The sequence below is a fragment of the Lagenorhynchus albirostris genome, chromosome X (genome assembly GCF_949774975.1).
Source record: "Lagenorhynchus albirostris chromosome X, mLagAlb1.1, whole genome shotgun sequence".
NCBI classification, from domain to species: domain Eukaryota; kingdom Metazoa; phylum Chordata; class Mammalia; order Artiodactyla; family Delphinidae; genus Lagenorhynchus; species Lagenorhynchus albirostris.
Window position 1 is genome coordinate 25,540,862 of NC_083116.1, and position 22,850 is coordinate 25,563,711.

General features: G+C 35.8%; 1 protein-coding gene and 1 pseudogene across 2 annotated transcripts in view; one reads left to right on the plus strand and one right to left on the minus strand.

The window, feature by feature from the left end:
* The window catches only part of THOC2 (THO complex subunit 2), a 103,320-nt gene extending 82,079 nt beyond the window's left edge, over nucleotides 1-21,241 (plus strand). The window contains exons 26-39 of one of the 2 annotated variants that reach the window (XM_060137394.1): nucleotides 196-324; nucleotides 688-819; nucleotides 907-1,091; nucleotides 1,594-1,772; nucleotides 2,018-2,120; nucleotides 2,794-3,224; nucleotides 3,425-3,483; nucleotides 4,904-5,020; nucleotides 9,953-10,090; nucleotides 10,413-10,482; nucleotides 10,565-10,722; nucleotides 12,626-12,702; nucleotides 13,170-13,215; nucleotides 18,428-21,241. In XM_060137394.1, the coding sequence (XP_059993377.1) occupies nucleotides 196-324; nucleotides 688-819; nucleotides 907-1,091; nucleotides 1,594-1,772; nucleotides 2,018-2,120; nucleotides 2,794-3,224; nucleotides 3,425-3,483; nucleotides 4,904-5,020; nucleotides 9,953-10,090; nucleotides 10,413-10,482; nucleotides 10,565-10,722; nucleotides 12,626-12,702; nucleotides 13,170-13,197 (1,806 nt within the window). In that variant the 3' untranslated portion in view covers nucleotides 13,198-13,215; nucleotides 18,428-21,241. Of the gene's footprint in view, nucleotides 1-195; nucleotides 325-687; nucleotides 820-906; nucleotides 1,092-1,593; nucleotides 1,773-2,017; nucleotides 2,121-2,793; nucleotides 3,225-3,424; nucleotides 3,484-4,903; nucleotides 5,021-9,952; nucleotides 10,091-10,412; nucleotides 10,483-10,564; nucleotides 10,723-12,625; nucleotides 12,934-13,169; nucleotides 13,216-18,427 lie in introns of those variants that run through there. The other variant, XM_060137395.1, reaches the window with a different exon arrangement.
* On the minus strand, nucleotides 18,180-18,997 carry LOC132513062 (tyrosine-protein kinase Fer-like; annotated as a pseudogene).
* Nucleotides 21,242-22,850: the final 1,609 nt, after the last annotated feature.

A 22,850-nucleotide genomic window follows, 5' to 3' on the forward strand; every position in this document is an offset into this window, starting at 1 on the left:
TTATGAATGTGCTATTTCCTCACAAAAGCCAGAATCTTTAAAGGTCTCTGGAATTGTGAATATAAAAGGGGAAGATGCATTTTGACTAAACTTACCTGTTTAGTTTATTATGATTTGCTATTACATGATCTTTTAATATTTTGAACTAATTTTGACCTTGATTTGTTTTTATTTTTCACACATTGTTTTCTGTAGGTTTTCTCTGATATAATTTACACAGTCGCAAGCTGTACTGAAAATGAAGCTAGTCGATATGGGAGATTCCTTTGCTGCATGTTAGAGACTGTGACCAGGTGGCACAGTGATAGAGCCACATATGAAAAGGTATGACAAATACTCTTACATTTTACCCATTTACCATGTATATAATGACTGCTTCCAGTAAGCTCTGGGTTCAGTTTTAAAAGGGAAGCTGAGTTTAAGATTCAGTTGTACAACAATGTTTAAAATTTAAGCACAATTCGTTCATTATTAAAAAACATGCTATATTTTTATCCTATCTCAAACTGACATTTCAAATTAATGTCATTGAATAAGGTGGATCTTTCTGTGAAAACTACCTATCATTGAAAATACACATTATATTTTCACATGGAATCATTAATCTAGTCTACTTAAGTTTCAGCTTCTACTATTTTGGAGGACAGAATTTTTCTTTAAAAGTGACAGCCTATTTTTTGCCCTTAGGAATGTGGAAATTATCCAGGATTTCTTACTATATTACGGGCAACTGGTTTTGATGGTGGAAATAAAGCTGATCAATTAGACTATGAAAATTTTCGACACGTTGTACATAAATGGCATTACAAACTAACCAAGGTAAGAAAAAATTGTATTTCTCAAAGGTGGTTTTTTCTCTTCATACTTATACTTTTTTAATAACAGATCTTAAAATGTTTGTTGTAGGCATCGGTACATTGCCTTGAAACAGGCGAATATACTCACATCAGGAATATCTTGATTGTGCTAACAAAAATACTTCCTTGGTACCCAAAAGTTTTGAATCTGGGTCAGGCTTTGGAAAGAAGAGTGCATAAAATCTGCCAAGAGGAAAAAGAGAAGAGGCCAGATCTATATGCATTGGCTATGGGGTAACACAATTATACTTTAATGTGATTTATGAGACTAGATTACAGAAGGATTCTGAAGACTTTAAAATGTCTTACAGTGTTGAAGTTTATCTTCTGCCTTACTTCAGGAGATTATGGGAGATTATGCGATCATGTTCCCACAGGCTGGTGAGAGTTGTCACTTCTGATTATCAGCTTCCGGTCTATACTGGATGATAGTTTCAAAAATCATATATAGTATATCCTGGTTTGGAGGAAATGTAATTTTATCATCAGTTGAGTTATCAAATCTTCAATAGTGGAAAAAAGGCATTTTAGTTGAAGGATTAGTTTACATTGAAATTTTTAAGAAAGCATCTAGGTTCTCTTATAAAGACATTCAGGAACTTACTGAAAATTAATATTTTTTATTCTCTGGAATCAAGTAGCAGAGTGAATAACTTGCTAATTTTATTCTTTTAAACCCCATGTTTGTGCCTTTTGACTTGTATTTGTATATTTAAACACTTTGTGCGACTTTCAGCTACTCTGGGCAGTTGAAAAGTAGAAAGTCATACATGATACCTGAAAATGAGTTTCATCACAAAGACCCCCCTCCGAGGAATGCAATTGCCAGTGTACAAAATGGGCCTGGCGGTGGGCCTTCTTCATCGTCAGTAGGAAGTGCATCTAAATCGGATGAAAGCAGTAATGAGGAGACTGGTATGCTTATTTGTAGAAATTTATAAGTAATACATTTTGTTTCAGCAAACTGAAATGTTTTGTATCACATGACAAGTAAAATGCTGGCTTAGTGTTACTTTTTTAATCCCTAAGTAGGAGTATGTAACTGTCAAGAAGTGATCAGCCCTTTGTTTCTTTCTATCTAGTCTCTAATCATTTTGCTGTGCAATTGTAGCTTATTTACATCTAGGGGCTTGTCAAATAAAACCTTACCTTTATTTCAGATAAATCAAGGGAGAGATCTCAGTGTGGTGTGAAAGCAGTTAATAAAACTTCTAGTGCCACACCAAAAGGGAATTCAAGCAATGGAAATAGTGGCTCTAACAGGTAGGAACACTGTGCTGTATGTCAGAATTCTGAATTCTTACATGATTAAGCAACCTCATTAGACATGAATGACAGAGGGTGATAGATGAATACTATGGAAGTCATTTTTGTTGGACTGAGAAATTTTGTCTGTACTGCTGTTTTGATGATGTGCTTACCATTCTCACGTTTTGTATAATGCTGAGACTGACTTTGTTTCCTCTGCTGGGATATGCAGGGGAATGTATGTGGTGAAGTTAAAAAAAAATTTTAGGATTGAGTGTTTGCTGTGTACAATCTGGGTAAGAATAATTAACATGAGAGAAGCCTACTAATTTAGACCAGTGGTCCATCCAGCCAAGTAATCCAGTTCCTGATGGTAGCACCCTTGGTTGGCTTATGGGATAGTTTTTGGGTTGTTACTTTGTAATCCTCAAAGGTTATGAACATGTACAAAAAAAGGGCCTAACATCACTTTAATTATTCTTTTTTAATCCGCTATTTGTGAATTTGGTTATTATTTACTGGATAAAGAAGTACTTGCTTTTTACTTGTCTTAAAGTTGTCCTTTAGTTTTTAAAGGGCTACTCATAGTTCTAGAATTTTTGAAGTCAGTAAGAAACGCTTTATGATTTATAACATTGAATGTATTTTATGACCATTTGTCTTAAAATGTCATGTTTTTATTCTTAAGCAGCAAAGCTGTTAAAGAAAATGACAAAGAAAAAGGGAAAGAGAAAGAAAAAGAGAAAAAAGAAAAGACTCCAGCTACTACTCCAGAGGCCCGAGTACTTGGTGGTAAAGATGGTAAAGAAAAACCGAAGGAAGAACGGCCAAATAAAGATGAAAAAGCAAGAGAGACGAAGGAAAGAACACCTAAGTCTGACAAAGAGAAAGAAAAATTCAAGAAGGAAGAAAAAGTTAAAGATGAGAAATTCAAGACCACTGTCCCCAATGCAGAATCAAAGTCGACTCAAGAAAAGGAAAGAGAGAAGGAGCCATCCAGAGAAAGAGATATAGCAAAGGAAATGAAATTAAAGGAAAACGTTAAAGGAGAGAAAACACCAGTTTCTGGGTCCTTGAAGTCACCTGTTCCCCGATCAGATATTGCAGAGCCTGAAAGGGGCAAGTTTGATTTATATTTGTTTACCTTTGGTTGTTGTAATATAAAGTTGGTTCTTGTCTTGTTATTATGGCAAGTTATCTAGGGACTTTAGTAGGGGGAACTAATACTTGATAACCTTAGAAGTTGGTGATTTTTTTTTAAGTGTGTGGAAAAAAGTGGAAACATACCTTATTGTGACTATTTCTTTTCATCCCAACAGAACAAAAACGTCGCAAAATTGATACCTACCCTTCTCCATCACATTCCGCAACAGTAAAGGTTAGTATAGCCTGAGGAAGGCAGCGTCCATGTTAGGCTCACCTGTTTGGAATACGTGTCCTGACTTCCTTCAAGTCTTGTGCCAAGTATTCACTGGAGCCACTGGAGGTTTTATGTTGCATTAGAAAATGAATTTTTTACATATTGGTGGACTGATATTTTTTTCCTATTGAGTATTTTTCTTATAAAAATATTAAAACTTCAAGGACCTAGCACTAATTTTGTAGTGTTTCAAAGTGCAAGAGAAATTTTACCCAGAAGTGCCTCACTGCTTTACGCAGTCTTTTTTGGAGTGCAATGGTAGCTACAAGCAAATGAATCTTTTCAGCAGAATGAAGCCTATTTTTCGGCATAAATATTGAAGAATATATAGCACTGAAGACTTCCTGGATGATACAGGATAAACAAGATACCTCTGAATTCATCAAGCTTCTTGATGAGCATCATACCGATGTGTGCCTTCTAAGAAGGAGTCTTGAAAGGAGTTCCATTTTAAAGTCTCCTTGGTGATCAGTTCTCCTGTAGTTGTGTATATTCAGTGAGCATGCAGCTTCTGTTGTATCTTCCCTTGGAGGTTTGTTTATACCCATTGGGTTCCCAACAAGTTGAACCTTGCGTTACGATAAAAGCAGATGTGGCATCCAATTCTACCACCCAGCAAAGAGAAACCCCAGGCATTCAACTGCAGCACAAAATCGTGGGTGTAGCCTTCTTGAAGACTCAGGGTAGCCATTCCTTGCTCCATATTTAATTTTAATTCTAAACTCATCTAATTTCATGGAATCTTTGAATTTGCAGTACGTTGAACTTTTAAACCTGTAAGTTAACTAATTCTTCATCAAGAGCACTGTGGTTGAATACCATAATTGATTTCATTTTCTTTCTTTTTTTAAGTGCTTTTTTTTGTGGGAGGTATGAGATTCACTGTTAGAGGCACTTTGCAAAAAAAAAAAGTGATTACTCTTTTATAAATACATTTTGTTTTCTTGTTAATGTAATGCCACTGAGTTTTCTGGCTAGGATAAAATGTGTATATATTTATGGTGGAGTCACAAGTAAAGGAAAATTTGAAACCTCCCTATTAAAGAAAAACTATGAAAATATAAGGCAATATTGTTCTTCCACAGTGATCTCCACTATTTAAAACTTTTTGTGGAGAAAAAATGTTTTGCTTTCTTAAGCCTTTTACCATTATCTGTAGTTTAAATGCAGTGTTATGAAAAATGTGGCATTGACATTTATTTTAAAGTTCTGAGCAGAGAAAGATTTTTGTTTATTACAATGAGTACATATAATTTAGTTTTTTTTAAACATTACAATTCCATTACATAGTTTTGCTTTTGCTTTTTTACTGTTGATATTCATATAACAATGACATCACGAGATTTATCCTCACAAGAAGTAGCTGGTTTATTTCCAGGTTACAGCCATACTTCCCAAAGTTCCTCTGGGTTCTGAGAACTATGCCAGCTCACCTGTCATCTCCATTCATTTTCTACAGGACAGTCTCATCGAACTCAAGGAGTCTTCAGCAAAGGTTTGAGTCTTTTAAAATCATCATGCCTAAGTAAAACAAAGAAAAATTCTTTACTTCATTTATTGAGTAGGTACCCTCACCCTAGTAAATTCAGTAAGTTAGTGGAATAACCTTTAAAAATACCTATCACAAACTGAAACAATGGATGACAATGGTCCCTTTTAATGAAATTGTTATAAAATGTGTGTAATGTGGCAACCTTTCTATAATCTCTCCTTGCTGTTATGCATTATCCTTTTATGCTTCAAAATCTGAAAGTAAGTTTAAGATTTGAGGAAGGAGTTGTTGGTTTCTTTTGAGGAGTAGGCTTATTTAATTTCTCAAAACAAATCTGTCAGGCTGTTTTCTAACTTTTTTAGATAACCCAAAAGGCCAAAAAATATATCTGATGCATTCACATAACTGTTCTAAAAACTGAGCCCATCTTAACCCATAAAAATCTTTATATCGCCTCTGCTGAGCTACCTTTTTGGTAGTTGTAGCATATTATCAAGAAATATGGTTAATGTAAACTAATCATTCTCCTGGAGGGGAATACTCAACTTGATGGTTGTGTTTACATGTCAGTATTAATTCTTGCCTATTACTCTACTTTCTTGAGGATTCTGCTACTAAAAATCATGTGCAGTTTGTGTATCTTATTACAGAGTTCATTCATTTCATGGTTATAGTTGAATTGTCCAATGTTCATGTTATTTTGTCTTTATTATTATAAAATTTGTACCCTGTTTCACTTTGATTTTCTACTTTGCCTCCTCTTATAGCTGCTAAGTATGATTCCTTACTGGTGGACCAGTAAAAAATGATATTTTGAAACAAAGCCAGTTGACAGTACTAACTGCTTTTAGAACTGTTAGCTTTATAATGAAATGTCTGTGGCTTTTGGGCAAGTAAGCACTAATTTTTAACAGTTTAGATTAGCTGATGTGCCTGTGTCCTAAAATTATAGCATTGTTTTTAGAATATACTGTATTAATCAAAAGAGAATCAGTTGAACTGTGAATGCTTTCTTTTAAAGTAAAACTTTTTATTTGCTAAATTGAATATGTATTCCAGTATAGTAGGTTTTCATAACCAGAGTGGGATTGTGTATGTATGTCAGTCTTAACCATCAGTGGCTTGTGTGGACTATTTTAAATTCATGGGTTAACAATGTTACCTTGTGAATATTTATTTCCTGAAACATATTTTGAAGCAGTTGAAAACCTGCTGTTATAGTTAACTGGATTTTCTAAGCAATGATGAAGATTATGGTTCCTTACATTTGTGAAAGCCTTTTGAAAATAAAACATATGAGATAAACATATGTTATCTCATCTCATATTCATCACAGTGCTGTGAGGTAGGTAGGGCAGGTGGCAGTGTCTTTTTTAACAAATAAGAGACTAAAGTTCTTGATCTTCTCCCAGTGGCATATAACTTGTTAGTACCAAAACTTGGACTAAAATTAAGGTTCCTCAAGTGTTCCTACCACAATGAAAACAAAAATTCCAAAAAAAAATATGGTTCCTTGATTCTTAGCACCCATTTCAATAGTAGTTGAAAGGGTTCTTAACTTCTTTCGTGTGTTTGTCTTATTTTTTAAATTATAGTGATCCCCCCACCCCGCTTAAAAAAAAAGGATGGTGATTTTGTGGGCATTTAAAATTCAATGGATTTATTCCACATTCAACCAGAAAATTTTGAAAATGGCATATGAATACCCTCGTAAAAATTGCAACTCATACCACTTTTCAGATCCTTAGTGCTTAGTATGGTACCTGGCAATATGATTAGGTATTCAGTAAATATTCGAAATGAACTCTTATGCCTTTGGACTTGGTAAAGCATAGTAGTTGATGTTGATTTTTTGTGTGTCTAAGAAAGTTTAATAGCATATGAATGTCTTAGAAAAAAAATTTCACTGGACTTTGAGTGCTCTCTAAAATTAATGATCTATAATTTAAACTTTCTGTGGTAGCTTTTACTTTTTAGAGGATTTGAAAGGTATGTGTCTATTTTTTCAGGTTACTTTGTCATCATACATATAAAAATGTTTCCCTGCTCTAGTTTGACCTTTTAGTTATACTTTGCCCCTAGGATCCTCCTTTTTACTAAACTAGTTACTATTTTCACTTTGTAATACACACGGACTTGGCTTTTCAAGTGGGATTCTAGTTTAGTGTCCAAATCTTTTCTGTCAGTTCACCTTGCTCCTTTTTTTTTTTTTGCGGTACGCGGGCCTCTCACTGTTGTGGCCTCTCCCGTTGCGGAGCACAGTCTCCGGACGCACAGGCCCAGCGGCCATGGCTCATGGGCCTAGCCGCTCTGCGGCATGTGGGATCTTCCCGGACTGGGGCACGAACCCATCACCCCTGCATTGGCAGGCAGACTCCCAACCACTGCGCCACCAGAGAAGCCCAAAAGCATGCTCCTTTAAACCAAGCTTCTCTGTAGTTTCAGAGGGCAGCAATAACCACCTCAGTAAAATTCAGCTTTTAATTCTGTTCATCATCTTAAAACAAGGATTTACAACCAACCAAACCTGAAGCTACATGTGAGGCCATCTTTATATATTGTATCCTTAAAAGGGTCAGTGTGGCAGTGGTCTCTTAAACAGAATTTGAAGATCAGTCAAATTGTTTTTTTGGATCTAATGATCTCAATGTCAAGGATAAAAGCCAGTAAAAAACAGGATCCAGTAGTATCAGGAATAAAAGTAAATTAAAAAAAACCCAAATCCAACAACGCTACATGCAGATCAGTTTAACAAATCATTAATTTTATTCATCAAACACGTATTGAGTACTCACTATGTGTACAAGACACTAGGAAGTGTGTAAAAGTAGAAAAAGCACATTAGCTCCCCTACTATCCTGTAAACTATGTTATGGACAAAAATAAATGACATGAAATTAATTGGGAATTCCTGCCACAAAAAAAAGGTTAATATAAAATAAGAGTTCACTGGACAGTGATTTGTGGAGTTGAGGGAATGTTGAAGTGCTGATGGCTTTCGATCTGTCTTTGAAGGCAAAGTAGGAGTTTAAGAGATTAAGATAAAAATGAGTGACCGTTCTGGTGAAGAGAACTGCTGGGAAGCACTGGGTGTTAGGGAGCAGCGGTAGCCGCAGCCTAGAGTACATTGGGTCACTCCATAGTAGGGTAGAATTGTGCAAGGGTTGTGAAGAGCTTGGAATACCCAAGCTAAGGAATATGCATTTTATTCCGTACTCAATGAGAGACTGTATGTTTTTGTGGAAAAGAGTATTGTGATCAGAACTATTCTTAGAAGGGTAGAAAGAAGGAATAGAATTGGTACATTTCTAAACTAAGAATTTCTAGGATTCCCAATTCTCTGCAATACAGAATTCAAGTTAGGTACACTTAAAAACTTCATTCTTGTGGAGGGGTGTGTGTGTGTGTGTGTGTGTGTATGTATGTATGTGTGTACACGTGCTTATTTGTAATCACAAACAAAAAAATTTTTTACTGGAAGAATTAAGCAATACTTCCCTAAGATAAGTCTTCTTTGAGTATTGTAATAACATATTACTTTCTTTGTCTTGTCAGTTTCATAAATAGTATTGACTTAAGATGTGAATAAACCTCACAATTAGAAAATATTAAAGTGTCATTTAGGGCATATACCCAGCAAGAGTACCTTTTGGACAAGCACTTTATGGTTGTTTCTCATTCTCTTGCTCTTTGTTATTAATAAACATTTTGTCTATTTCAGTTGATCATCAACTTTTAAACATTGAAATTTTAAAGAATCTACTTATGCATTGCTATGGCAGTATTTCTGAGCAAACTGAATTGAAAATATTTGGTGGTGTTAAAAAAACAAGTGTTAATTTAATTCTCAAACTGATGGCTGTCTTTTTTCATGTATTCCTTTGAATACCAAAGGATTTCTTTGTGTAAAAATATTTGACTTTTGACTCACTGTTCTTTTCATTCCCAAGTTATATCTAGAATTGTGTAGTTATGTAATGAGTTATATTCAGTATTCTGCTGCCTAACATTTTTAATGTCTTAAGTTAAACGTAAGCTTGTAGCACAGTTATAAATGCCGTAAGGTTAGGTGTCTTATTATTTCCTTAATATTTTGTTTTAGAATGGATTTCCATATTTACAACTTGCATAAGTAAGGTTACCTCTTAATTATTTAGAATTAGCATATCCTTGATCTTTGGCTGTTTTATTGTCTATGGGCCTTTCATTGGAGAAAGAATAGGTAAAAGAGAATATTGGTTTATCATTTTTCAGTCTGAGTTGTTTTATCAACCTTAACTGACAATATGGCTTTCTGAGCTATTTAGAACCAGTAAGACAAATTTTACAATCAGTTGTGATTATTTGACAGAAATTGGAGCGCTTTTAGAAGTAGTGAATATGCAGCCTTTATTATAACAGTATTTAGGATAATCTATGCATGGTATACACTGAGGCAGAAAAGACTTATTAGTAAAGTCAAGGCTAGGTTTTATTTTATACTTTTGCTCACTGTCATCAATTGCTTATCAGTGGATGGTAAAACTATTTTAAATTTCCATGATTGTGTAGAGGTTTGTGTTTTTTTGTTTGTTTGCAGTAGAGAAAATTCAGTCACTATTTTTCACATATGGACTCTTGTAATAATGGTGGTTATGGGTCTTCACAATAGAGCTATATAAGGAACTGTAGCTTGTGAATTTACTAATAAAAATCTCAGTTGAGGCAGAAATGAACTGGTTGAGTTAAAAAAATGATAATTTTTATAAGGTCAAGAATTGAATTCTTTGCGTAATTTGTGCCATGCTCTTTTATTTTACCTCTCATAATCCAGACAGCTGACCAGTTTTGACTTTGGGTCTACTACCAAATGTCTTTCATTAAATAAACAATCAAGCAAATGATGCCAATACTGGAAAACTAATAATCTTTAGTAATATTGCCTTAATTTAACAGCTCTACATTAATCATACTCCTCCACCACTGTCCAAGAGTAAGGAGAGAGAAATGGACAAGAAAGATTTGGACAAGTCGAGGGAAAGATCCAGAGAAAGAGAAAAAAAAGATGAAAAGGACAGGAAAGACCGGAAAAGGGTTTGTAATTTTTTAAAAATTAGTTTGGAAAGCTCATTATCATGTACAGTAGTGTGTTTGTTGCCTTTTTTAAAGTACTAGTTTGTTGCATGACAGTCTATTATTTAGTGTTTTAACTGGTATTTTCACCGTAGTCAGTAATAAGGATCTTCAGCCTAATAATCTCTACCAGCTCTGCTTGTCTTTCATGTCATTTTACCAAGTATGTGAAAGCACCACAGATATTCTCCAATGCTAGTTACTAGCTATTCTCTTCTTGTATAAAAGTAATACTTTAAAACAAAAACTCTTGATCAATGTAGTTCACAATTCTTGGTTCTAGGATCACTCAAACAATGACCGAGAAGTGCCACCGGACTTAACCAAGAGGCGGAAAGAGGAAAATGGAACAAGTAGGTAGACTTATTAATACTTCCCAAGCAGTCATCAAACTGAATTGGAAAAGGCTTTCATGATTCTCTTTTATAATTTTAGTGGGGGTTTCAAAACACAAAAGTGAGAGTCCGTGTGAGTCTCCTTATCCAAATGAGAAAGACAAGGAAAAAAATAAGTCAAAATCGTCAGGCAAAGAAAAAGGCGGTGACTCATTTAAATCTGAAAAAATGGATAAAATCTCCTCTGGTGGCAAAAAGGTAAATTACAAGAACAAAAAGAACAATATACTTTTTCTTAGAAAATCACCCATTAGAAAATTTAGCAAATACTGAGGTTTTTTTGTAGTCAAGTAGTCTTTTGTTAATTATTTGGGGGCAGGAAGAGGAGGCTTTGGGGGAGGGCAGGTTATCTTGGAGAACTTGAGCCAGTTCAGTCCCAAATTACTGGGAGGGTGGAATTAGTTTACCTCTGAAATTCCCTTCCTCTCCATTCCACTCCCAGCTACTTCTTTTCATTGAGTTTCAGCCTTTCTTTTCGTGTTTTCTTTTTTCTCTGACAACAGTTCTTTTAGTTTCTCTTCATTCATGAGGTTAAAATATGGTCGCATGTATTCTCCCTGATCATCACACTGTTATAAAGTCTTTATTAATTCTGATTTTTAAACACATTTTTATAACATTTTTTCCTAATAAACTTATGTGTTCACAACTCATATTTGATTTTAAAATTAAGTATAGTGTGCATTCTCTTAGATACTAATGGATGATAGAATACATCTGATGCATCTGCCATAAAGTAAGCAAGCCATTACTAAAGTGTAAAGTGTTTACAAAGCATCATTATGATATATATTCAACATATATGCCATATATTCATAGTTCTTAAAAGCAGTTTTGGAAAATTATAAGGTGATCGTTTTAAAAGGGAGGCTGCTCCTTTTAAATAAGTATTTTTTAAATTGAGGTAAAATTCACATAAAATTAACCATTTTAAAATGTACCATTCAGTGGCATTTAGTATATTTGCAGTGTTTGCACTCATCATTTCTGTCTAGTTCAAGAACATTTTCATCACCCCAAAGGGAAACCACATACTCATTAAGCAGTCATTCTCCATCACCCCTTCCCCACCCCCACCCCCCGGCAACTACGAATCTGCTTTCTGTCTCTGTGGACTTATCAAAAACTTTGGCTGTTTCATATAAGTGGAACTGTATTATAATGTGGCCTTTTGTGTCTGACTTCTTTCACTTAGCATAATGTTTTTGAGATTCTTCATGGTGTTACATGTATCAGTACTTCATTTCTTTTCATGGCTAAGTAATATTCCATTTTACGAATATACCATACTTGTTCATCCACTCGTCACTTGATGGACTTTTGTCTTGTTTTCCACCTTTTGGCTATTGTGAATTGTGCTGCTATGAACATTGGTGTGCTGCTATGAAGTATTTGTTTGAATACCTGTTTTCAATGATCTTGTGTATATACCCAGGAGTGGAATATCTGGGTTATATGGTAATGCTATGTTTAGCTTTTTGAGGAACCGCCAAACTGTTTTCCACAGTGGCTGCACAGTTTACATTTCTACCAGCAATGTATGAGGGTGCCAATTTCCCTACATCCTTGCCAACACTTGTTATTTTCTGTTTCTGTTTTTATTTTTATTTATTTAGTTTTTATTGTAGCCATCCTAGTGGGTGTAAAGTAGTATCTCATTGTTGTTTTGATTTTGTATTTTCTTAATGACTAATGATGTCGAGCATCTTTTCATGTACTTGTTGGCCATTTGTATATCTTCTTTGGAGAAATCTATTCAGATGCTTTGGCCATTTTTTAATTGGATTGTTTGTCTTTTTGTTGCTCAGTTGTAAGAATTCTTTACGTAGTCTTGATATTAGACACTTATGAGATATATGATATACAAATATTTTCTCCTGTTCTGTAGGTTGTGTTTTCACTTTCTTGATAGTGTTCTTTGATGCATGAAAGTTTTTACTTTTGATGAAGTCCAGTTTTTTTCTTTTGTTGCTTGTGCTTTTGGTGTCATATTAAATAAGTTTGAAGAAAAATTTATGACTGGTGAGTGATGAAAAGAGATTTTGAGCTGATTTTTATATTTGGTTTTCCCTTCCCCAACTAATTCCACCATTCGTTATAGGAGTCCAGGCATGATAAAGAAAAGATAGAAAAGAAAGAGAAACGGGACAGTTCAGGAGGAAAGGAAGAGAAGAAACAATATCCTTTTCATCTTATTGATGTTTTTAATCAGTATAATGGAAAGCTTTGATACTGGTCTTATTTAGAATTGTACCCTTGTAGTATGTGGTCTAAATGCTCAAGGACTTACTACCTTTTAAATGGTCTCTCCAGTTAACCCTCTCAGATGTACAAAACGTGGAAATGGGAGACTTGATTGTTTTTTAAACTTCTTTGGTGACTGAGATTGTTTTATGCCATCAAGGGATTTAAAGTCCCTCTGGCTCTACCACCGAGAGGAAGAAAGGGAACAGAGAGTCCCTTGGGCTGGGGGCATGGGGAGTAGCAGGGCAAGATGATGTGGCAGATGAGAAGAGCTGGTAGAGTTTGAGGCTACCAGGCTGGTAAGAGCCAATTAGGCCTGCAAGCTGAGGGATTATACTAAAAGATGAGACAGCATTCTTTTTTTCCCCCCAAAAGTTGTTTTCCCTTAATTTGTCATCTACTCATAAGTCCTCGGACAAGCACAGATAATGAAGACTTTCAATCAAGGTGAGTGTTCTCTCACCTCTTTTCATTTAAAGATAGAAATATAAAATGAGGTCTGATAATGTTGAAGAAACTAGATCCATTTTGCAAGATACAGCTAGAGTTTTTCACCTAAATATAATGGTCAGGTCTTTGGGTAAAGATGCGAGACAAGATTCCCGGTTATTTTTAAGCTGTTTTCATTTTAAGCTTGCTGTTAGCTACGCCTTTTTTTTTTTTTTAAAGCACCAAGATGTATTTAAAAACATCTGGCTTTCTCTTCACCACTCATTCCCATCTTCTCTGGATAGTTACTTTTTTAAAGTACCTTGTAGGTGATGGTGGTATCTGCATTTTACAGATGAAGAAACTGAGACTCTAAGAGGTTAAGTAGAAGAGGGTGACAGAGATATTAGCTGACACACCAATATGCAAACATAGGTCTTCTTGCCCTTCAGTGTTCTCTGATCTTCTTTTTGCCTTTCATGCAGACACGTTATCCAGAGTTTTGTTTTAAGTTTCCTGCCTCTCTTTCTACCACTGCCCATGTTTTGCAAAGCCAAAAATATGGTCTGTACTTTTAGTTCTGGAATTTAAAATATGCAACTTTGTTTTCAAAGTAGTTATGCCTTATGTGAGATTTTAAAAGTGTTTTATCCATCTTAAATAAATTGTATGTGGACGGACTGTTCAGAACCTTAATATAATCTTTTCTGAGCACTCAGATCATCACTTGAATAGTTATTGTTTGGTGTGATGCCTTAGGATTATTGAGGTGTATGTAGGATGATTTGCCCTCTACATTTAATGGTTTGAGATGGCTGTATTAGAAGTTGTTGAAGAATCAACAATTTTCTGGTTTCCATATTAGCTGTCACTTTTTAATGATATCAAGTATACTTGCTTTCTCTACCCTCCTCCTAATATTATTTGCTGCTTCTAATCTTCTAATGAAACTGGATAGATAGCCAAGGCGGTTTACAGTTGTTTAAGAGTGAGAAATGTCTGAGAGCCTGTTTTGTATAAAGGTGTGAGCTTTAGAGTATGGATTTTGTCCTGTTTATTTTGGCTGCAAAGCAGGGATTTGAGGTTGCCAGGTAGGTAACTTCTTGACAAATAGTGTGCTTTTTCTGTTCTGTTATTTTGTGCTTGTTATCTAAGTATTACAGAAGGGTGGATGAGAATTATGAGAGAGCATTTAGAATTCAGTAGATTTTTTAAAATTAGAAAGATTATAAAAGAAATATTATTACCTATTCTTAAATTCTAGCCATTGCCCACCCTAACCACTAGCTGTCTTCCCCAGTCCATAAACTCTTAATCTTCTTTTTTTATTCTTCACCATAACCTTCGTTTCAGTTTGGCGTTTTGCTTTTTACTTCTTGCTTTCACCTGGTCTCCTTATTAAAGAAAACAAAAACACTCTGCCTCTTATATCTTCATTAGCAGTGGGCCAGTCATTGTCGTCGACAATTTCATTGTGATTTTGGACATCTCCCTTTACTCTCTTCTTGGGTAGACTCTTTGTGAGGCACCGGTTGATTTTTTCCCTTTTTTTGGGCTGTTCTGTGGCTGCCTTCTGTTGGATACCTTCTAGGGTTGGTCAAGTCTTTATGTGGTTCTTCCTTTTCATTTAGAGGTCTTATCATTTCTTATTGGCACCATTTACCTTTAGGCTACTTCAAATCTGCTGCTCCCTGCTCCCTTTTTAATTTATTTTATATTCTACAGAAAGGAGAACTGCTACACATGTCACATTTCCATGAGTCAGAGATGTCATTAATTGTAAGATTCATTGTTGGTTTCTAGAACTGTTTTTTGAGAAAAGTGGATAGAGAAATGACATTGATTTGTATGTATCACCTTGATTTCAAAAACATTAAAATGATCATGTTAGAGTTAAGAAAATACAATATATAAATGTGACCCAGATTAAATTCCTTCCAGAGTCTTCTTTTCCTGTTTCATAATGTTTTGTTGCAAAATCCTTTTTGCTTGTTCTCTGTATCTCCTGTTACTCGTTATTGCTAATGTCTTCGTCCAAATTCATCTACTCTTTCCTTGATTTAGTCTCTTGAACACTACTAGCTGCTTTGCCTTTAACTGTTTCCCCTAGTTTAATCTTCAAAAATCCCTGTCTATGAAAAATTTCCACTTAGAAGCATTCTTTAGCTTCGCAATTGTAAATTGATATGTGTGGTCCTCAATTCACTGAGTTCAGCTAACTTTTGAGAGTCCTTTTGTGAACCAGACACTGCTAAACTGAGACTTGCTTCTAGGTTTTGAGAAGCTCAGTCTTCTTGCACTTTGATTCTGGATTCTTGGTTCTTAATTTCAAAGAATATTAGCAATTAACTCTATCCTATCCATCTGCATTTGTAGTATACTACATTCCTATTCTAATACTCCAGTGAAGCCTAATAATATATTTTACAGGTCTGTCTCTCACCTCTGGTCTCTTACGTGTAACCTAACTCTTATCGTTTAAACCCAGGGTTGCAAATTCTCAGCCCTTAGGCAGAATGTGGCTTATTAGACATACCTTCTTGGCCTTGCACAATATTTAACATTAAAAAAAAAGGTTGCCTTTAAAAATCAGAAGAGTTGACAAAATCCAAATTTCATTTTCTTTTGAAGAACTGGAACATCTGGCAACATTGTGTCCTGATTTCTGCATGGCAACGGTCAGCTAGACCTGCCTAGGTGCTTGTTCCCCTTAAATAGAGTGGGTCTTTTTTTGTAGTTTACCTCATTCAGGCCCCACCCAGCTCACTTCCATTTGTTTCCATTTTATAGTAGCCCCTGTAAGCAATCGATTTTGTAATTCCTGTTCTGAGCCTTTCTTCTTCAGTCCATACTTGGAAACTGACCTCCTAACTGCTCCAAGTTTGCTTATTTTAGGAATGTGTTACCATGTTGAGACACAGTCCTAGATGCTGGTAATAATATGTGTTGGAGTAGGAAGTGTTCAATTAAGTATCTTCCTCAGTAGTTTCCCATTGCTTACACGTGTGTGTCAGCTTGCCTGTAGAGTCCTAGTCACTGATTCCTATGTATATATGAATGTGTTACATATCCCTCTCCTTAGATTGTGGTCTTGTTGAAGGCAGTAACTTCATCTCTTCCTTCTAATCAAACAATCAAGTATTTTTCTTTATTACCTGCTATGTTTCAGATACTCTTAACTTTACATGGAGAGCTATGTACAGGAGTATTAACTATATCTCTTTGGAATTGAGGAGAAACATCACTGACTATTTTTGCCCCCAGAAGAAGGTTCAGTGTATTTATAGCATTTGATAGTATACTGTTTAAGAAGTTGCTTTGTGTGCTGCAACATATTTTTTGAGGCCAGGTTTATTATACTTTCATCTGGGTCTGTATGTAGCAATCATTAAATGTGTAAAAAAGTCTTGTTAGGAGATTGAAATGATAGACCTAAACTATTTTTCTCTTCATTATCATCCTTTAAAGTATCAGTGAGTTCTGTACACTGATATTCATAGGCACCAAACAGTTGGAGAGAACAGGAGGGATTTTCTATTTCCTTTCTTCCACTTAAGGCAGACCAAATTTTCATTCAGGTGCTGTGCTGTTCTTTATCTGGATGTAGGCATGAGCACTTCCAAAAGGCTCCCATGCCACATTTACCCTTGAGTGTGACACATATTCCTCACAAACACATTTATCTTGAGAGGCACCCCTGGGTATGCTGAGATTCAGTTCAGTAGAATCCTAGTTTTAACTGTTCCATTTTATCCACTTGGGATACCTCAGGAAGTGTGTTTGCTATGATAAGAATTGCTAGGCAGCAGTTTAAGGGTAAATGAAGGAGTAAAGTGGAATTAGGATGGCTGTCCCTATATCTTTCTCCTGGAACTTCTTTCTTTCTTGTAAATGTTCATTGGACTCTTCTGTCAACTTCATCCGTGTGTACCTTTGTACTTGGCATGTGCGTGCCTGTGTGTGTATGTGTACACGTACTAGGATTAACCAGGAATAATTTTTTAATTCACTGGGCTTGTATTTTATAGTTTCTCTAAATAAATTTTGTTGCCATCCAGAGGGTTCTTTTTTTTTTTTCGCGGTACGCAGGCCTCTCACTGTTGTGGCCTCTCCCGTTGCGGAGCACAGGCTCCGGACGCGCAGGCTCAGCGGCAATGGCTCACGGGCCCAGCTGCTCCGCGGCATGTGGGATCCACCCGGACCGGGGCACGAACCCGTGTCCCCTGCATCGGCAGGCGGACTCTCAACCACTGCGCCACCAGGGAAGCCCCAGAGGGTTCTTTTATGAGGAGTCTATGAACTATTGAAACATTTCTTAGGACCTTTTTGATCATAAAAATAGAAAGTGTGTGTGTGTTTATAAAGGCATGGCTCTGATAATAAGGCTGATTTTCTATTTGCCTTTCTTCTCTATTTTGATCACCAGTCTAGCTGCTCTTTCACCCAGACCTAACGTTTCAGACTTCGTTCTTGCTGTCACAGCTGTCTATAAAGTAACATCATTTAAAATCAACTTCCTCAACCCTGAAAGGGTACTCTTTGAGGGCATTTCATGCATAGTTTTCTGATGCCCTGACAAAGGAGGAGGGCATGGTGGAACAGAGGGAAATGACAACCTTACTAAAAGTTGTCCAGATAATTCCCAATAGGAAGTGATGTTTACAAATGTAATCTTGTCTTAGCATAGTGGAAGGCCACCTTTTGTTGGAGTGTATCCTGCACAGATGGTATTACCAATGCAGTTTATAGCACTGAGAGAGTAGAGGTGTCTAGGATGGAGGACAGTCAACTCTGAACTGAGCCTGAAGTAGAAACCCTTTGAGAAACATAAACAGTCCTAGATGTGAAAAGATAGATTTGAGGGATCTCTTGCATTTAGAACCTGTGCTTTCTTATTACAATGGTTAAAGTTGCACATATTTAAAAAACTAGTTAATAAACAAGAAGAAGAATATTCCAGGTAAGGTGATATAAACTTATTATTAATGAGAATAAAATATTACTCTGCTGGAAGATAGAGTCCTGAAGTCTGAATTTGGTGCTGTTTCATCACTATGTGACTTTCTTCTTGATGGCAGTTCTTTCTGAAGTTCACTGAACTTGGGGTGGTTTTCAAGTTTGTAATCCCAAGACTTCATTATTTTATAAATATGTTCTGGTTACTGCTGAGAGACTGACATCTAGTATCTTCTTTCCACTTGCTCTTGTGCTTGCTGATTTGTCATTCCAGGGTATGGACAGACCCCTAAGCTGAAGGTCTCCTAGAGGAGGATGCCACAGCTCCATGCGTCACTCTCAGAACGATATCTCCTATAATTAAGAGCTTCTGGTGCTGTCCATTTAATGGGAATCTGCTTTAAATCAGAAGATGAATACACACTACCATCCTCTTGATGAGACATTCCAAAGTCACTGATTTTCAGAACATTATTTTCACCTCCAGGCAGTTTCTTGCAGCAAGGTTCCTGTGTATACAATGTTTACTCGAGATTTGCCATCCAGAAGCAGCATCTAATGAAAATGTCACTAACTGTTTTAGTTCATCCTTCTTTCTCAGAAAGGAGAGGAAATCGACTCCTGGAACCAGTTCCTTAATCATGTAGATAGACTGTATTTGTGTGCGAACTTTGATAAGTTTGACAATATGGGGATGATTATATTGCTTGAGGATTTTGGCTTCTTGTAAAAATTTTAATTTCAGTTCCTGGGAAAGATCATCTTCACATGTTTTAACAGCAATAGCAGTTTTATCCTTTAATGTGCCCTTAAATGTGTCATCAGAATTTCCCTTGCCCAGTAATTATGACATTTTCATAATAGGCATTTTTTATTCTAATTATGATCATGCTGATACCGTGATTCTCTTTATTGGAACATTGACTTTTTTTGCAGCTAAAAAAAATTGAGATGAAGTTCTTATAAAATATTCCATTTAAAAGTGGTTTTTCGTATATCCCTGTGTTGTAACCATCACCAGTAATTCCAGAACATCTCCATCACCCTCAGAAGAGACCCTGCATCTGTTAGCAGTCACCTGCAATTCTCTCCTTCCTGCAGCCTCTGGAAACAACTAATGTATTTTCTGTCTCGATGGATTTGCCTGTTTTGGACATTTCATAAAAATGGAATCATGCAATATGTGGCCTTTTGTTATATGTGGCTTCTTTCACTTAGCATCATGTTTTCAAGGTTCATCCATGTTGTAGCATGTATCAGAAATTGATTTCTTTTTATAACTGAATACTATTCCATTGTATGGATGTGTACCACATTTTGTTTATCCATTCATCAGTGATGAACAGGAACAATGATTTTTAAGTATTAAAACTGTAAGTTCAACATTAATGTATCTATAATTATAATTGGTAATGTCAAGATTATACATGGTGTGAACAGAATACTGTATAGAAACGATATGTAAATTATTTGTCAGCATATCATGCAAGTGTGATTATTTTCTAAGGCCCTTCTAGCTCTGGTTTTAATGAAATATGTGAATGTAGTATTTTCATCAATAAAGTTTAATGCGTTAAGCATTAGATTAAAATTTGAATGAGAACAATGTTAGGCAGATATGAAACTATTTGCCACATGTTGTAATGATCATGTTTTGAATTTATTTCAATATGCAGTATTTGAAAAATGTCAATACATAAAGGAAAGGAAATGAGTATAATTAAGTCAATATATTTTTAAAGCAATTTTTATAATTTAGCAGACATTGCATCTTAATATAAGTAACTATTAAAATCATGTCCTTGTGAAAAATGTGATGTCATTTTTCTCTTTTTTTGTTGATCAGGTAAAATTGGTTCCTTTTCACGGTTATGTGTTCTGTTTACTTTTGACAAGCTATTGCTTGTCCCTGTGGAATTCTATTTCATTTTTTCCTCCCTCCCCTCCCCCCACCCCCCCTTTCCCTCTCTCACAGACAAAATGTTCTGTGGTTTGTTTTTTTTTAAATTCATCATAATGTACCTATCTTTAGTGGTTTCTAAGAATAGGCAATAAGAAATACACAAATATTTCATCCTTATTTAGGGACTTAATTCAAGCCTTTGTTATTGACAGAACTCATTGATTTTCTTAAATCTTCCTTCCTTCCTCCTCCTCCTCTCCTCCCTTCTTCCCTCCCTCCCTCCCGCCTCCTTTCATCTGTCCCTCCTTCCCCCTTCCATCCATCCCCTCTCCTTCCTCCCTGCCCCCTACCAATGCCTTTCTTATCTATCAATATAATCACTTTGTTTCTTTCAGATGAGATTGGAATGAAATTGTTCAGCTGTGACCAGAAATTTATTGTCCTGAGTAGATTGCCAAGAATTATGAACGAAGAGGGCCCGTTTGCATCTCCTTAAATTATTCAGTGATCTGCTCTATTGCTCCATGCCGAAAACTTAAAATTGTTGAGTTGTGCATTATTGTATTTAACTTGTTGCTTAGTTTCTACATGTTTATTTTCAGTAAATGGCTGAAAGTATTAACTTCCATATTTTTAGCACAATGTGCTGTATACAGTTTCCAAGAAGCAAATAAGGTTACATATGTACAGAATTTCCCTTTAGGTTAACTAAATATTGCCTGAGTTTAGTTTTTTTTTTTCAATTTGAAATGCTTCCTTTTTATTGTTTGAAATGGAAAATAAACAATTATTGAACCCTCTTGAATTTACCTCATTTAAAAACTCAGTTTTAATTTATTATTTGGCCTGTTTTTAATATTAGTAAAAATCAAAGTGGGAGCAGTGTCTTATGCAATGCCTAGGAATCATTTTATATACTATGTGTAAGACATTAAAACCTGTTAGAAAAAAAAAAGGTACCAGCACTCCCTTGTCCCTTGCCATTTTTTCTTGTAATTATGTTAGAAAAATCTGGGCGGGGGGATCGAAAGTTAATTGTCTTTTAAGTCTACAGCTACAGGAGCTTTGTATTGCTTAACTTTAATCTGGAAAAGTTTCACAGTGACATTTTTAAAATAAAGTTTTTTTATCTAATGAATTCTACCCATGTAACCCTTTTTCTAAATAAACAGTAGTTTTCTCAAATGATTGTATATCATTGTGTATATTGTTGCTTATTCAAAATAACTTAGCAAAGATAAGATTCCTAGCTCTTTCTTCTTATTTGTGTCTTAGTCCATGGACTACAATGTTTCCAAATAACAGACATCTTATCCAATAATATGAGAAAATCCTATTTGCTTACCTCTGTACCTGGGGTAGACAGTGGGCTGAAATGATGCCTAGAATTATTCATTTATTCTTCAGTTCCTTAGAACCAATGATAACTATGCAAATTAATTTTTTTTTAAGAGAAAGAATGACAATAAAGGCTTTATTTTTAAAAAAGATTGAGACATTCTGAGTGTATTTTAGAATTCGCAAAGGGATATAAATCTTTTTTTTTTTTTTTTTGCGGTACGTGGGCCTCTCACTGTTGTGGCCTCTCCCGTTGCGGAGCACAGGCTCCGGACGCGCAGGCTCAGCGGCCATGGCTCACGGGCCCAGCCGGTCCGCGGCATGTGGGATCCTCCCGGAGCGGGGCACGAACCTGTGTCCCATGCATCGGCAGGCGGACTCTCAGCCACTGCGCCACCAGGGAAGCCCAGGGATATAAATCTTGATGCCCCTTTTCAGGTAATTATAATTTGCAAAAATTGATGAGCACAGTGATTATTTATGGGAGAGTGATCCATTCAATGACTGTTGTGCACCCATAATGTGCCTGGCATTAAAAACATGATACATTGTTAGAATGATTTTTACAATGAGAAAATAACTATGGTTCACCTCAAAATCATTTGTTAGAAACATATCAGGGAATAGCTTTCCAGTTGTTATGTTGCATTCACATTTTAAAGATGTCATGATTGTGAAAATTTGCTGCTACTTAGCATCAGAATCTCTCCTCTCTCTCCCCCAAATTATTGAACACAGGTAACCTTTGCTTTTGGCCTTGCTAGAAATGCACTGAGGATGGAAAATGCTAACTTTGAATTTAACTGAGCAGAAATAATTTATGTTGGAAGAAGAAAATCTATTCGATAGCTATTTTAAAGGTTTTCTGTTTTACATACACAGGAGTATTAAGACCTAACTCCTGTGCCTAGAGCACTTGCAGTTTAACTTCAGAAATGAAGGACAAGTGAGTGCTGTTGGGGGTCAGCAATCATTCTGTAAGGAGCCAGATAGTAAATATTTGAGACTTTGAATAAATATTTGAGACTTTGTGGGCTTACGTGGACCCTTTCGGACTTCCTCAGCTCTGCATTATAGTGTGAAAGCAGCCATAGATGATATGGAAATGAATGAGCATGACTGAATTCCAGTAAAATTTTACTTACAAAAAACCTGCTATAGCGAATCCTATGAAAGATTTAATCAAAAAATATTTGAGTGCCTCTTAAGCACCAGATGTACAACCTTTAGCAAAACAAACTCTGCTCTCGTGGAAGTTCGTTCTAGTCAATGGAGGCAAACAAACATCGGAGGGAGGGGAGAGACCTTCAGGATGGTGGAGGAGTGAGATGTGGAGATCACCTTCCTCCCCACAGATACATCAGAAATAACATCTACATGTGGAGCAACTCCTACAGAACACCCACTGAACGCTGGTAGGAGACCTCAGACCTCCCAAAAGGCAAGAAACTCCCCC